The following is a 16500-nucleotide window of genomic DNA, read 5'->3' as shown; positions in this document are numbered from 1 at the left end:
CCACTAAAAGTGAATGAAAATGTGCGTTATTCAAGAAAAATTTGAAAATGTTTGCTGGGATTCCCTTTCAAGAGTCCCCATGATACTGAATGCTAGTGGGGTACACATGTAATCCTATTCAGGAGGCTGAGAGCTGAGGATCATGGTTCAAAGCCAACCTGGACAGGAAAGTCTATGAGTCTTATCTCCAATTAACTACCAAAAATCCAGAAATGAAGATGTGCTTCAAATAGTAGAGCACTAGTCTCGAGCAAAAAAGCTCAGAGACAACACTTAGCCTCTAAGTTCAATGCCCCAGGCCTGGCACACATACACACCCCCCCACAACACACACACATGTCCCTGAGTCTGAATCAACAAGGTATGCTCAACTCACTTGTGCATAATAGTTCAGTTGCCTAGTCACTGTGGCTGGGATCAATCCAGGCATCCTGAAGCCCAAGTTCTGAGTTAGCAACCCTCCCCTACCCCTCACTCCCAATGCCCCAGCCTACCTCACTGCCCTACTATGTACAGAGTGGCCATCCCTCTTCTTACTACATGCCATGCTGCAGTTAGAGAAGTATAGCTCCTGTAGGGGAAATCAAGGTATCTTTTAATTGATCCGGCCACCCAGTAGCTCCTAGAAAATGCCTTTTTAAAATCCTCCAGTTGACTGTTGGCATGGAAAACCCTAGCCATTTATTGTAAAGCAGAAGTCTGTTTGCCCAGCCTCTCCCTGAGCACAGGACTGGTGTGTAGGTGCACAGTTCTGTAGGTGGCTCTGGAAAGGAGAGGAAGAAGAGGTCCACTTCCTTGAATTCCAAAGTCTTCTGGGAGCCGGTGACAGCAGCTGCAGGTGTAGTAGTCTCACTCCTGAAGGCCTAAGCATACATTTCATCTTCACACTTCAAGTAGGATTTTCACAGAGTTTGAAAGAACAGCTCTTGCTATATGCAGGTTCCCACACTGAGTCTCCAGATGAGCCAGCGTTCTTTCTGACATTGACCTTTTCTGAGCATCAAGGTACAGAAAGAACAGGCAAGTCTTCTGATTCTTCTTGACCTGGCTTGGTGACTTTTGCAGGCATCAAGTACACAAGATTTTTCCAGAACCTTGAGTTGTAAGAAAGAGGCTCATCAGCCTTCCACTTCAGAACTCTGTGTGACTTCAAAAGCTTTAAGGACTGAGGCAAAAACACAAAGTCACTCACTGGGGAAAACTGAATTAAGATTATTTTAACCTTTCTTTCCACCAGTGCTTTGTGGAGTCCACTCTTAAGTTCATATATGACTTCATTTGACATGTAACTTTTACTTAGCACAATGATTATTCTCCGACTTTTCTCTATCAGTGAATGGATTTCATCCACAACAGCTGAAAATTTAAGAAGTGTCATTAAGTGAACTGATCATTTGGACACGGAATAAAAATTCTTTCACGATCTCTTATTTTACATTATTTAACTTTTAGCTTCTGTAATAAGTTTTACATGAAGGAAGTCAGCTATTCTGTTTTATGTACTTAATAAAAAGCAACTAAGTAACAATGATAATGAACATCCAGGTAACATATCCTGTGCCGTACAATATATGTATGGATACAAAATGGATATATATGAACATAAATGTATGCATACACATTTATACACATTTCAATTAATGCATATACATATGCATTTATCAGTGTATATATTTATAGACATACATATATATACTAAATCATCTTAATGACTCTATGTAGAAGGTATTATCACTCTTATTTTACAGACAAGAAAGCCCAAGTCCAGAGTGGTTAAATTGCATAGAGTTACCCAGCTAGTAAGTGGCTTAAGCAATTCCTGAATCCAAATGATACAAATGAGATATATAAACTGAATTCAGATGGCATATATATTCCTGGTCCTACCATCTTGCCTCTCCTCATGCATGGAGAACAAGCAAAAATCAAAACTCAAACATTAAAAAACACAAAGACACCAAAGAACACTAAAATCTAAATTAAATCAGCCATTAAATTTTCCTCACTCTACATGAGCTATTATTTTAAACCAGAAGTTGATGAACTTTTTACTGCAAATATAGAGTTAATTTTTCAGACTTTTCAGGCCATACTGTCTTTGTCCCAACTATTCCCTTTTGTCAGCATTCCAAAGCTGTCTCAGACAAGGACACAAAAATGTATGGCACTGATACAGTAAGGGGGGCCAGCCAGATGTGAGCCACAGGCTGAAGTTTGCCAAGCCTTGTTCTAGAATCTAGAGTTCAACCAAACCTGACTATCAAGTATTGTTTATCATTTCTTAAGATAATTATATATTCAAGTATTCTTTATGATTACTAAAGCACCTGAAAGAAACCTATTTCTAAAATTACTCCTAGAATATAATAAAATGTAATAAAATTGATGTAAAGCCATGCATACATGCCATTGAAATTATGTGTTTCCTAGGTAGAAACTGTCAGACACAAGTACTTGTAGACAATTGGCATTTTATCCCTTGAGAAATTGTATTTTACTTGACTAACATATTTTATCTCATTATCAATCTTTGCTTTCTCATTTGTAATACAGGTGGGAAATTGTAGCTTATTTTCTGTCCTGTTTTCTTTTTTATCTTTGCACTTCTTTTTTTTCATTTTAATCTTTTATTGTTTTTATAAAAGCGATGTAGGGGGGATACAATTACATAAGACAGGTAAAGAGTACATTTCTTTTTAGATACTCTCACCTCTTTCCTTGCTCTCTCCCAATTTCTCCCTCCTGTTCCCACACACAAAGCATATAGTTCATTTTCATAGTGAGTACTACTACTGTATTTGTTCATACTTTGTTTCTTCCCTACTTCCAATGTCAACTCAGAACTTGTCCCAGAGATGGCCTTCAATGAAAATTGAAGGAGGAATGAGACATGACTCCAGTGACGACATTTTTATGTCTTGTTAGCAACAGTGGCCAAAATTATTTCATCTCAGATTCCCAAGACTGACTGTGGGAGACTTTAGAGAAAAGGTGAGAATATTAGCAAGTTTCCTTGGTTGTAACTGCAATTTGTTTCAGTGTATGTGCATATAATAGTAAAAATTATTGAATTCTGTAACCATGATTCTGTCAGAAGTACCAATAATTTCCTCTTCTTTTTATTGTAATTTTTATTGTAATTGTAATCAAACCATAAATAACAAGTCCAAACATAAGAGTATTATATAAGGAAATAAACCTAAGGATCAAGTCATTTTTGTTGCGGGTCATTTCTTGATTTACCTCCAGGTAAATGCCAGCTCTGTACTTGGCTCTGAAAATGAGATGTCCAATACTTTCATGGCTTCAGAACACTATGATGCAGTATTAAGTCTAAGAGAAAAGACTGCTGGATTTGCAAATTTTAGTTGTTTCTTTCTATTGAAATCAGATCTTAACATGGTTTACTACTAACTAGATGTTGACTTCTGTGGTTATTTCTGGTTTAATGAACTTTATTCATTTGTTTATATTTTAAGCAAAATGAGCAAAGCTAACCAACTCATTTTTTAAAATAGATATACTATTTTTCTGTCTAGCATTCCCTTTCTTACCTCCTCCAGGCACCACATCCCTTTCAAATATGCATAACTTATATCCAAAATGTTTCTCCAACACCTTGGGCAAGGTCTCCACAGCAAAAGTATACTCTGCTCCACTCTCAGAGTGACACTCTTTCAGGTATGACACAAAAGCATCATATGTCTTTCCATCTAGAAGACAACATTAACTCTTAATTACATGTAAATAAAAGTCCAAGAGTAAAAGTCCAGGTAAAGTAAGTAAAGTAAAAGTCCAAGTAAAACTTTGAGTGAAAGATATAAATAATGAATATAGAATAGTTGATACTTACTTTTAGCATTGTCTAAACTCTTCTTTTTTTTCAAATGTTAACCGAGCCATCAGTTAGGTAAACATTTTCAACATCTACTTTAAGACTCACACTGTTTTGATTCAGTAGAGGAATAGGGAAATATAAAATCCTAATCAAGACACTAGAATTATGGAAACATACTAAGATCAAGGAGTCCAAATGTGTCCACATTTCATTCCAGAGATAAGAAGCAAATCTCATCTTGGCTCACTCATTTCATTTAACTCTTTCAACTATCCTATCTTGAACCTCTGAGGACCCCTTGGAAATTAAAAGTAAAAACAAACAGAGTCTTATAAACAGGACAAAAGTAGAAAGGACAACTATAGAAATAAATTGGTGGAGAACACATACTGCAATATCTAAGATACTCTGTGATAGCAACTGTCAAAACAATTCTGATCACTGAAAGCTTCACAGCAGTCCTAACTTCTCCTTTCTAATTCCTGATGACAGCTCAGCATGTAGATAGGTAATGGAGCAAATTCAGGAGGGAGCATGTAACATACATAATCAATCCCATTCTCCTTACTAGGTAACTGAAAACTATGCCATTGCTCATTAGCTTCATTCACTCTAGATGAGAAGAGAAAGAAAACAATGTGTGAAATGAGCTGAACACAAAAAATAACAAATGGAAAACAGCACAACACAGACAAAGCAGATAAATAACTTGTCCAGAAGAAGAAGAGTGACCCAGTGGACATGCTTTCTGAAAGAGGAAAATTTTGAGTTGGCCCTAAATAACATAATTACTCAAATTAAGATGGATAAAAAAGGAAAATGATAGCAGAATAGCCTTTTTCATGATAATAGAATAGGTAAATCCCCTTGAAAGTGGGCAAATGGCCTTACAAAACACTATGTTGGAAATGAACTTTACAACTTGGGGGGAGGGGAGGAGGGAGGAGGGAAAGTGGGAGAAAATAAAGGAGAGCGTAACACTGTTTGACAAGAAATGTATGCATTACTTCTGTAACTATAACCCCTCTTAACATCACCTTTACAATAAAAGAAATTTAAATTTAAACAGAAAAAGATGAATAAATTTACTACTAGAACAAAGGTTAGATCTAGACATGACTAAAATATATTAAAGTAAAATCATACTGGATCAACATCCTTTGAGAATCACTTCATTTGTGCCCAATGCCCTAGTCCAATTTCCTCAACAGCATTTTGCCTCATGAAATGATGCCTTTTTTCTAGGAAAAGCTTGCTCAATTTTACCTGCAGTATTCTGCCTCATCAGTTCAGGTCAGAACCTATTGATTTAATGATATAAGACAATTGCTTTCAGAATTGAATGTATATGAAAAACAGGACATTTTGATGAAGATGGCAGAATTACATGGGTTTTACAGGTAGGAAAAGGGTTGTGGCTCAAGTGATAAATCACTTACCTAGCATGTGTGAGCTCAACCTAGTATGGGGGCAAGAGGGTGGAAATGTAGGAAAATGTATTCACTTATAATTAAAGAATTCCATTGGATGATTCTCTGGTTACAGTAAAATATAGGTTTTTAGTAGGTAGGAACAGGTATTTAGTTAGTATTCTCCTGATACCAGTGACAAAATCAAACATCAAGAGGGAAGAAAATATTTTGCTGCTCTTTTTTCTGGTGCCAATATTTGGGATTGAACTCAGGGTCACATGTTCTCACTTGGCTTTTTCTCTCAAGGCTAGTATTCTACCACCTGAGCCACAGCTCCACTTCCAGCTTGTTGTTGACTAGTTAGTGATAAGAATCTCAGACTTTTCTGCCCAGGTGGCTTCAAACTGTGATCCTCAGATCTCAGCCTCCTAAGTAGCTAGGATTACAGGGATCAACTACTAGCACCCAACTTACTTTTCTTATAATCAGGATGTAACTGGATAAAACTGGGAGACAATTTAGTCAAATACAGATTTGTACTACTCTTACAATGTTCTTATATATAAAAAAATCTATTTTTAACTATTAAAATAGTTTTCAAACTCTTTATTTCGAGAAATTTTCTCATAATCTAAAAAGGCTAATTTAGTTTACAATTTATTTTAAATTCAGACACTGAAATGTTTAATAGCTTAGAACACTGACCACAAACTCAAGAAAACAAATTCAAAAGTTAATGAGAACTTTTTTTCTGCTTGGAATAACATAAAATAAACTATCATTTTTCGAATGGATATTTAGGGTAACAAGGAGTAAATTAGGCCAAAGTTTCTAAAATTATGTGTGGTGAATGACCATCTGTTAATCAGAGCTTTGTTTGATTGATCAGTCAATTTCATTTTCACTCCTTCACAAACCAATACAAACATACACTTGACTATTATGCCAATGTTTAACTGCTATAAAAGTTTTTTTTCTTATAACTCCCATTCTGCCCTTTTTATGCACTACATCTGTTCAGAGTCTACCTTCAAGTCTAGGTAGCCTATCTTTTAATGTCTACTGCATGACCCTTTGTTTATGATTTTATTGTAAAAATAATGTACAGAGGGGTTACAGTTACATAAGTAAGGTAATGAGTACATTTCCTATCCAGCATTGTTACCTCCTCCTTTGTTTTTCCCCAACCATCCCTCCCCTCCCCACCTCCACAACTCCTGCCTCCTCCCTCCCCCACCCCCCCACCCCTGCCCAAGTTGTAAAGTTCGTTTTCTACATAATGTCTTGTACATCTCATTGTTACAGTGGGTCATCCTGTATCCTTGTTTCAGCATTTTGTTATTTCCCTTCCCCTCCCCAAATTAGGAAAATGTATAAACAAGATGCAGGGCACTGACGTCAAATACAGTGAAAACAGGGGTTATACCATGGGGAAATTCGAACATATAAGAGAAACAAAAAAAATCACATAGTATATTTTAGATACATTAACAACAATAGCAAGAAAGAAAAAACAAGTTGTGCACCTATCTTGGAGTTCATTTCACTTAACATCATCTTATATGGTCATATGTATATAGCTTTTGACATTTTCTCCTTGTCCTCGACTTATACTAGTTATTGCAAATAAGGGAAACCAGGGGACCTATGTTTCTTTGGGCCTGGCTTACTTCACTTAATATAATTTTTTCCAAGTCTTTCCATTTCCTAACAAATGAGGTGGTGTCATTCTTTCTGATGGAGGCATTGAATTTCAAAACTCTGTTCCAACCCCAATATGATCTATCTATCTATCTATCTATCTATATCTATATATCATTTTGGGGTTGGAGCAGAGTAGGCATCACAGACATGGGACCAGCCTGGGAGGGAATTCCTATGGTATGATTTCTCAGAAACTTTAAACTAAGTAATGTTTTTTCCCCTACACAAACACAAAAATACATCGACAAAAGCAGGTGCAGTGAATTAGATTAAGTTCCATGCTTACTTCAACCTTGAGGACTTTTAGTCTCTTTCAAATTTAGAGAAACAGAGTCTGTAGAAAGACACAGTGTGGCAGGTGTAGGAGACTCAGACCTATATCATGTGGCTTCTAGTTCATGGCTCCGTCTTGTGCAATGCACAGCTTCTTCTTTTTCCAGGTGAAAATAATGAGCACGACAATTCAATGCACATGAACTTTATTGAGTGTATATACTATATCAGTTATGGAAGTGATATGTGCAAGAACACATCCAATGTAAAGTTCCTAAGCTCAAAGATCAGACAGGACATTTAGGAAAACAAACTGAACATACGTAAAACAAAGGAAAAAGTTTTAGCAACACAAGGGAAAGGATCACACAACAATATTAACCTTTGGAGTTATATACATATTGGAGTCATTTTCTTACCATGGGAAACCTATCCCGTAGATTCAGCCAACAATATACCAAAAATAAGATGAAGATTACTATTTATTTATTGAGCATAGTAAAGACAGCCAGCATTAAATAAGAAGTTCCAGCATTGTGATATCTGTTACCTGTTAAGGTTTCATTTCTTCCCACTAAATGTCTATAGAACAGAACCAAGTCGACTCTAAAAATGACACACAAAATCACTAGGCACACTACTGCCACTGAGATCAAAATTGATATGATCATTCCTCTTGTGAAGACATGGTTTGGGATATCAGTTGTTCCTATTAAAAAATGAACGAAAAGAAAAAAGTACTATCAGTGACTCCCACTTCGATTGTCAGTTTTACTTCTGTGAGTAATACACAGATCTAACCAAGTGTGGGCTGGGAAGGTGGCTCAGTGGTAGAGTGCTTGTCTTGCATGCATGAGGCCCTGAGTTCAATTCTTCAGCACCACATAAGCAGAAAAAGCCAGAAGTGGCCCTGTGGCTCAAGTGGTAGAGCGCTAACCTTGAGCTGAAGAGCTAAGGGACCGCGCCCAGGCCCAGAGTTCAGGCCCTACAACTGACAAAAAATAAAAAAAGATCTAACTAAGTGCTTCCACATCCCAGCCATCACTCACATATCTGCCCTTACTAATCTTCCAACTCTAATTTGCAAAAAATAAATACATGTCTAAGGATATTCAGAGAACTGAACAGAAAACATGGGATCACATTCTGTCTGTATCTTGGATGTAATATTTTAGTAATATATTTAGGTGAACCATGCAGAACTTAACTCTCAGCTCATAGACTGAGAAAATGCAAGACAAGGTTTTGAGAGAGAACAAGAGATTGCTAGATTGAGATGATCTGATTTTGCAACCTGGATCTATCAATTAGTTTGTATCATAGGGAAAATTCATAGAGGCTCTCAAATCTTAGTGTCTTCATCAATTAAAAGAAAGTAATAAATGAACATCTTGCTTCATTTAACTTCAGTTTTAGAGAACATTGAATACAATATTACACATAGTGGTTAACACAGTTCCTGACACATTAGCATTCAGGATTTCACCCCAAATATGAAAAAAATGTGCCCTTTAAGAAAAGAATCACATTCCTTAGATATATTCAATTTGGTTTTGTCACAAATAAACCTGAGATAGTTAAATGAAGTATAATGAATAAAGTTAAATTTACCATATAAAATAACTGTTTCGTGATGGGAATGGTTTTCTTTTTAAAAGTTCTTATTTAGTTAAGATCATATGTTAATCATTCATTATTTCCTCACATTATCTCCTCACATATACCAGGAATACTTCCTTAGGACACTGAAATCATAATCACATTACTTCAATATTTAGATTGACTACAATCTCTCATAAGTACTTAAAATGCTTCTGTGACCATATATACATATTTATCATGTTTGTTTCTTACAGCCAATTCTAATGGTGGAGGGATTTCTAGGTCAAAGAATATAAACATGCTTAAAACTCTTGTTATAAAAATTTTAGGATGGCCGGGTGCTGGTGGCTCACAGCTGTAATCCTAGCTACTCAGGAGGCTGAGATCTGAGGATTGCAGTTCAAAGCCAGCCCAGGCAGGGAAGTCAGTGAGATTCTTATCACCAACAAACCAACAGAAAACTGGAAGTGGCACTGTGGCTTAAGAGCTGAAGAGCTGAGGGACAGTACCTAGGCCCAGAGTTCAAGCCCCACAACCAACAATAACAACAACAACAAATTTTAGGATGATCATTCCCTTAAATAGTAAGCTTAATAAAGCTAAGCCCTGAGGTTCCTGCATTTTAAAAAGTTTAGTTAACCATGATCTACTAGCCATATATCCAATCATGGACACACGTACTCCTCCAAAGGTAGGGGCTAGGCTATCCCATTCCCCAGCCTACAGTGTGAATTCAGTTGTGAATTCAGTCAGAAGCTTTTGGGACAGAGACAAGGGAGTCACTCACTGAGGGGGTGGGGGTGGTAAATGGTGAGAGGCAGCCTCCAGAGAATGCAAACTAGGTAACAAGTCAACCACAAATAACAGCTCTGAAATCCTCTCCCACATAAGTGCATGGACCCTAGTATAAGGACTCATGAAGAGGTAAGCCACATCTGTGGCAATTCTTATAGAAGAAAAGACACTAATCCATGCCATAGCTGAGGGTTTCATCTGTTTTTATCTGCTCTGGGACTATAGGTGTGTTTCTTCACTTGTAAAGATGGCATGACATTGCAAGAATAGTGTCACACAGAACTTGCCAGACCATTGTGTAACAGGCTCATACCTGTAATCATAGCTACTCAGGAGATTGAGATCTGAGGACCATAATATGAAGCCAGCCCAGAAACAAGATTCTGTGACTTTTATCTCCAACTAACCACCAAAAAGTCAAAAATGGAGCTGTGCTCAAAGTGGTAAAGTGTTAGCCTTGAACACAAAAGTACAGGGACTTCACCCAGGACCTGAGTTTATGGCCCAGGAATGGCACACACACACGATACACACACACACACACACACACAATACACACACACACACACATACTCACACGATACACACACACACACACACACACACAAAATGTGCAATAAACGTTAGTTCTTGTTACCGAATGTGTGAGTGATAACTTTCACACAGGTGAGCTCACTGAGATGCAAGTGTACACTTGGGTGTAATCTTCCTTCTGCTTCTCACAAGAGCCAAGGCACAGACATATGTGTGCGCACACGTGCACACGACAGAAAGAGAGAGAGAGAGAGAGAGAGAGAGAGAGAGAGAGAGATGCTGTATCTCAGTGTTATCTCTCTCTCTTTGTGTTTCTGTCTCTTTGCCTCTCTGTGTCTCCTGTGATTTTCTTTCTCTCTAGTGCTCTCTCTTTCTCTCCAGGGCCCTATGTGTCTGTTTTCCTGTCTCTGTCTCTATGTGTTTCTGTCTCTCTTGTCTGTCTGTCTTTGTTCAATGAATTTATCTCTACATCTATCTCTGTCACTCAGAATTTAACCTATCTCTAATTGTCTGGGGAGTTGGTGGCTGATCCTGGAATGAGTAAATGAAACATAACAGTGAGTGGATGATGACAAAGATAAAGTGAAGCTTTTTGGCTCTGGGCACAACCACTTCTGGACAGCCAGTGGGCCAAGGCCCTGAGTTGTGTTGAGTTGGTAGAGAATGAAGATGAATCAGCCTGGAGCATTCTATCAAGTAGGTGTAGGAAACATTAACAGCTCTATGGATCAGGTCATCATCTGCCCATTTGTCAAGCCTGGGGGCTAACTCATAGAAGGAGGCATCAGTTCATCTCTGCTAGTGAATGACCACATCCAAGGACCCGCAGTGTCCTGCTGAGGTAGGCTGGAGGCAGCAATGATGTCACCATCCACTCGGCTCACCCTGCACTGAGCTGCAGACATTTGTCCAGCTGTTCTGGGTATGGAGGGATGGATGAAAAGGAGATGCTCTGCCTCCTCCATGACCCTAGCCCACTAGCATCTGTGCCCCCACTTTGTTTGTTCCCTTGTTCTCCCCATTTGGTCTATGCTCAGGTTTGGAATATAACTATCAGAGCAAATGCCTAAACACGTGTGTTTTCATTGTGAACTTGCAATTGTGACACAGAGGATTCCATTGGGCAGTGTCTTGTCCTGGGTCACAAGATGAACCTTGTCCCCTCTCAGGAGAGGAGCTTGGATCTTCTACAAAGAGTAGGAAGTGGATATTTCTGAGGATTGGACTAGTAGCTACTTACCAGGTTTCCACAAATTTCCAAGCATAAAACTTTCATACCTTTCCTCACCAAGATGAAACTCTGGGTGTCCATGCTTACTGTATCGCCTACTGTGCAGTTATATAAGAAACCTATATTTTTTTCATTAACTTTCTCGATTTTCAATATTTTTGAAACATATTCTTTGCCTTCTGAAATCCTGTAATAGAGGAAAATGATTCAACACTAGACTTTATTCATGACTATCAAATGTACCCAGAAGAGGAGAAATCATAACTAAAATATCCAAAGGTAGGCACTACATTGGCTATATTCCATCTTCCCTTCATGAGGGCACTTTAAAATTGTGAAACGCTGTGAACATCCATCTCCCTCAGAGGCAACAAAACTGACTGAAACACTTCTCCTGATTCCACCCCAATATGTGCTGCAAACGAAGTAGAATTTAGAAGATAATGATGCTAAGCTGAAAATACAACACAATATTCTCTCAGTGACTTTTTCCTGTCTTCCTTCCTAATGACTTGAAGATTTCCCCAGAGTGTGGTCTCCACTAACTGTAGCTGGAGTATTAGGCAGGTTTCAATACTGAAATAAAATGCCTAAAACTGCCTACTTTAAAAAGAAAAGAAAGCCAGAAACTGGTGGTTCACATCTGTACTCCTAACTACTCAGGAGGTTAAAATCTGAAGATCACAGTTCAAAACCATCCCAGCAGAAAATCAATGAGATTCGGATTTCCAATTAACCATCAAAAAGTCAAAAGTGAAGGTATGGTTCAAGTGACCAACCACGAGCCTTGAGCAACAAAGCCAAACAAGAGCATGAGGCCCTAAGTTCAAGCCCTGGTATCATCACAGAAAAAGATGGAAGAGGAGGAAAAGGAGGAAGAGCAGGACGAAGACCAGGAGGGAAAAAAAAGCAGTAGTAGCTAGGTATGAATTGAGGGCAAGTGATGGAGAAGTGTGAGTTTCATCCAAGTATATTGTATGCATATATGGATGGATATACCAAAGAAACCCCTTGTACAACTAAGTGATATTAATTACAAGAATGTGCATTAAAAGGAAGCTAGATAAATTTCCACTCGCAGATCCTGACTGATTAAAAGCTGCTTTTATAGGGTGATGTTAAAAATGTTCCTTGACTTTCCTATAGCCCTTCTTTTGCTTAGATCTTGACAATAAAATATATGTCTAACTCATCAACCTAGGATATATGCCTCTTACAACAGCAAAGTAAGTAAATTATCATATAAACTAAGCCAAGACACTGTATCTATCAGCCACTCAGAATCCCAGCATCTTTTGCATTAGATGTCTATGATGATTGTTTTATATATATATCTATATATATATATACATGTATATATTATAGTATCTATTATATGCCACATGTACCTACCAGATTTCCTTTCCTTCCTTTTCATGTACATTAACATGTGTCTCATTCTCTTTCTGGAAATTCCAATAAACGGCATCGTTTTGATTTGCCAATGCAGAGCAGTTGAGTTCTATACTTTCTCCTAGGGAAAAGTTGACAACCAACCTTGATTTTAGAAACTCAGATTTCTCAGAGGTTTCAGATTAATATAATTACTGGATGTTGTTAACCTACTATAAAACAGTACTATAGTCTAGAAATGTAGATAATATGCTTTGATTTTAAGATAAAGAAAAATAATAGAATTTAGTAGCAATGACATCATCAAATTATGAGTTGATTTCTCTTTAAATATTTACACGCAAACCAGTTATCAAAAACGAATGTAGTCGGGGGCGGGTGGCTCACTCCTGTAATCCTAGCTACTCAGAAGGCTGAGATCTGAGGATCACGGTTCAAAAGCCAGCCTGGTGGGGGGGGATTGGGAGGGGCAGGGGGAGGATAAAATAAATAAATTAATTAATTAAAAATTTTAATAAAAGCCAGCCCAGGCAGGAAAGTCTGTGAGACTCTTATCTCCAATAAACCACTCAGAAAACCAGAAGTGGCACTGTGGCTCAGGTGGTAGAGCACTAGCTTTGAGCTGAAGAGCTGAGGGACAGCGCCCAAGTCCAGAGTTCAAGCCCCATGACCGATCAAAAAAAAAAAAAAAAAGAACGTAGCCAGGTACCAGTGACTTATGCCTATTATCTTAGCTACTCAGGAGGCTGAGATCTGAGGCTCACAGTTCTCATGGTTCAAAGCCAGCTTGGGCAGCAAAGTCCATAACACTTTTATCTCCAATTACCACAAGATCCAGAAATAGAGCAGCAGCTCAAGTGGTACAGTGCTAGTGTTGAGCACAAAAGCTCAGGGGTAGCACCTAGGCCCTGAGTTCAAGCCCTGGGTCTGGCACAAAAAAGAAAAAGGAACATAAGGGAAGGGAAGGAAAAGGAAAGGGAAAGAAAGAAAGGGAGAAAGAGAGAGAGAAAAGAAAGAAAGAAGGAAAGGAAAGGAAGGAAGGAAGGAAGGAAGGAAGGAAGGAAGGGAGGGAGGGAAAAGAAATAAAGTACTGAAGTGAACCAGTAGACATTCTTTTTAGAATACAATTTAGCAGTATCATATCAATACTGTAACAGAAACTTGTAGAAAATCAAATCATTCAATTATTATTTCTAAATGCCTTAAAATTTAATGCATCAAGATACTAAGAAAATAAAAAGAAATTGTTAAACTAAGAGTAGAGTCCAAAGAGGGGTTGTTTAGGTAACTGGGGCAGGGAATATAATCAACATATATAATGTAAATGCATGTATGTAATATATATGATTTTCTATAATTAATATATACTAGAAGAAGAACAACATCTTCAAATAGTAATTGAAGTCAGGAAAGATACCTTCTTGAGTAAGTGAAGATGGGCAACCATTTTATCCCTTGTGTTGGGCTGGCAGGAGTCTTACAGAAAAGAGCTCCTACTAAAAGTTTGGTCGTACACACAGCTTGAAGGAGTGTTGCTAAGGGCTTGGGCAGTATGAGAGGCTGCAATGGCTATGTGACATTTCCTGCAGTCTCACTGTCCTGAGGAAATCAAGTGTCTCTAAAGGAAAAAGCCTGTATCAGACAGGACTGCAGCCTTCTTCCTCCCTGCCAGCTACCGGAAATGCAAGGTGCACTGGCTCTAGCAACCACAGCTCAGTTCTGAGCTCACTAAGAGACTTGGTGCTGCTCAAGTTATTGTAGGTGGCCTTTACTGCATAGTGTAGACAACACCCCTTTGAGTTGGTTGGAGAATTTGATTCAATAATATATTTCAGTCTTATACTAAGCATCATACCTGGTTTTGCATATTTATATGCAAATATATTCCTTTCCTTTTTTGCTTTCCTTGGTGAAAGGAATCACTAAAATGGACATGTTGATTCATTAGAACTGTCTGGACAAATCCTAAATGTATAGTCAATTTGATCCAATGGCAAAGCTGAATCAATTCATCAACTATTCAAGCTACGAAACAAGTTTGACTCATCGCTCCATGTTTGGAAATAATCCTAGCTTACTCATGAAACAGATCTGTGGATCAAGATTCGGAGCCAGCCTCAGAAGGAACGTCTGTGAGACTCTTGTCTCCAATTAAGCAGCAAAAAGCTGGGAGTAGGGTAGTGGTTCAAGTGGTAGAGTACCAGCTTTGAGCAAGAAAGTTAAGCCCTGAGTTCAAGCTCTATAAGCTGCACATGCACGCGTGCATACACACACACACACACACACACACACACACACACACACACACATGATAGTAAGACAATTGGAGAGTAATTAGAAAATTGTCAGAGAGGCATTTAGAGAAAAGACACAGGGTGGCTGACTCCATGGTCTTCAAACCAGAAGCAGACCTACTGCCTTTGTTTTTTCTTCTTTTTTTGTTGCCAGTCCTGGAGCTTGAATTCAGCGCCTGGACAAACTCCCTGAGCTGATTTGCTCATTTGATTGACCGTGAGTTTTTGAAAATCAATTATGTCTGTTTATAAATGCAAAGAAATCATTGAAATATACCCAGTTCAACTTCAACACGGTTAAACTTTGGTCCCAAGTAAACTGGAATTCTTTTAGTGTGATCTAAAAGTAAAAAGAAAAGCAAAAAATATATTAACATTGTCTTTTGAAGAATCTGTTATAATATACTTATCTCATCTAAAAGAGTCTAACCCAGGAGCTCCCTTTATGGTTTTACTTTCTGTAATTGCAATGATCCAAGGTGAGCTGTGATCCAAACACACTGAAATGAAAAATCCCCAAAGTAAAACAATGAGTTGATAGCAGGTTTTTGTTGGGGAGGGGGATTGTTGTTTCTTTTTTTGTTGTTTTGTTGTGCTGATTATGGGACTTGAACACAGAGCCTGGGAGCTTTCCCTGAGTTTTTATGCTCAAAGCTAACAATCTACCACTTGAATGACAGCTCCACTTTCAGTTTTTTGGTGGTTAATTGGAAATAAGAACTAACAATCTTTCCTGCCCAGGCCGGCTTCAAACTACAATCCTCAATTCTCAGCCTCATGAGTAGTAGGGCTACAGACATGAGCCACAGGTGCCAGGCCTACAATAGTGAGGGGATTTTGTTTTGTTTTTGCCAATCCTGGGGCTTGAACTGTGGGCCTGGGCATACTGTTCCTGAGTCTCCTTGTGCTCAAATCTAAGTGTTCTATCACTTGAGCCATAGCACCACCCCTGGCTTTTTCTGATTAATTTATTGGAGATATTTTCTGATTAATTTACTGGAGATAAGAGTCTCATATCCTGCCTGACCTGACTTCCTCAAAACTCAGCCTCCTGAGTAGCTAGGATTATAGACAGGAGCTATCAATGCCAAGTAAGGTTTAAACTATTGCCTAAGTACTCCAATCTGCTCCATCCAAACCAGAATGCCAATCACTCCTTTTCCCACATTTCCATGCTGTATGCCCTACTTTCCTGACTGCAAGTCTAGTGTTCAGTTCTTGGCTGTGCCATATTAAGGTTACCATGTGAGATGAAGTTAGATTCAATTACCTCTAATATCCCTGTCACAAGAAAAGCCATGCTTTTGTTTTATTCATTATAGATGCTTCATCTGGGTACAAAGCAAATCAGGCTCCATACCATGCTTCCTTCCCACAGACACCCTTACTCCCTCACATGGCCACTATACCATTCACAAGGCCTGC

The 16500-nt window shown here is 38.3% G+C and overlaps 1 protein-coding gene across 3 annotated transcripts in view; it reads right to left on the bottom strand.

The window, feature by feature from the left end:
* Positions 1–301: 301 nt before the first annotated feature.
* The window catches only part of Il18r1 (interleukin 18 receptor 1), a 38410-nt gene continuing 22211 nt past the window's right edge, over positions 302–16500 (bottom strand). For all 3 annotated transcript variants that reach the window (XM_013019757.1, XM_013019758.1, XM_013019759.1), the window contains exons 6-11: positions 15353–15415; positions 12782–12902; positions 11437–11576; positions 7778–7936; positions 3555–3713; positions 302–1356 (exon numbers count right to left, since the gene is read on the bottom strand). In XM_013019757.1, the coding sequence (XP_012875211.1) occupies positions 1001–1356; positions 3555–3713; positions 7778–7936; positions 11437–11576; positions 12782–12902; positions 15353–15415 (998 nt within the window). In that variant the 3' untranslated portion in view covers positions 302–1000. The remainder of the gene's footprint in view (positions 1357–3554; positions 3714–7777; positions 7937–11436; positions 11577–12781; positions 12903–15352; positions 15416–16500) is intronic.

Source organism: Dipodomys ordii, unplaced genomic scaffold (assembly GCF_000151885.1).
Source record: "Dipodomys ordii isolate 6190 unplaced genomic scaffold, Dord_2.0 Scaffold47, whole genome shotgun sequence".
In the NCBI taxonomy this organism is placed as follows: domain Eukaryota; kingdom Metazoa; phylum Chordata; class Mammalia; order Rodentia; family Heteromyidae; genus Dipodomys; species Dipodomys ordii.
Note: the sequence above shows the minus strand (reverse complement) of the source record. Positions and strands in the feature narration are given on the sequence as shown.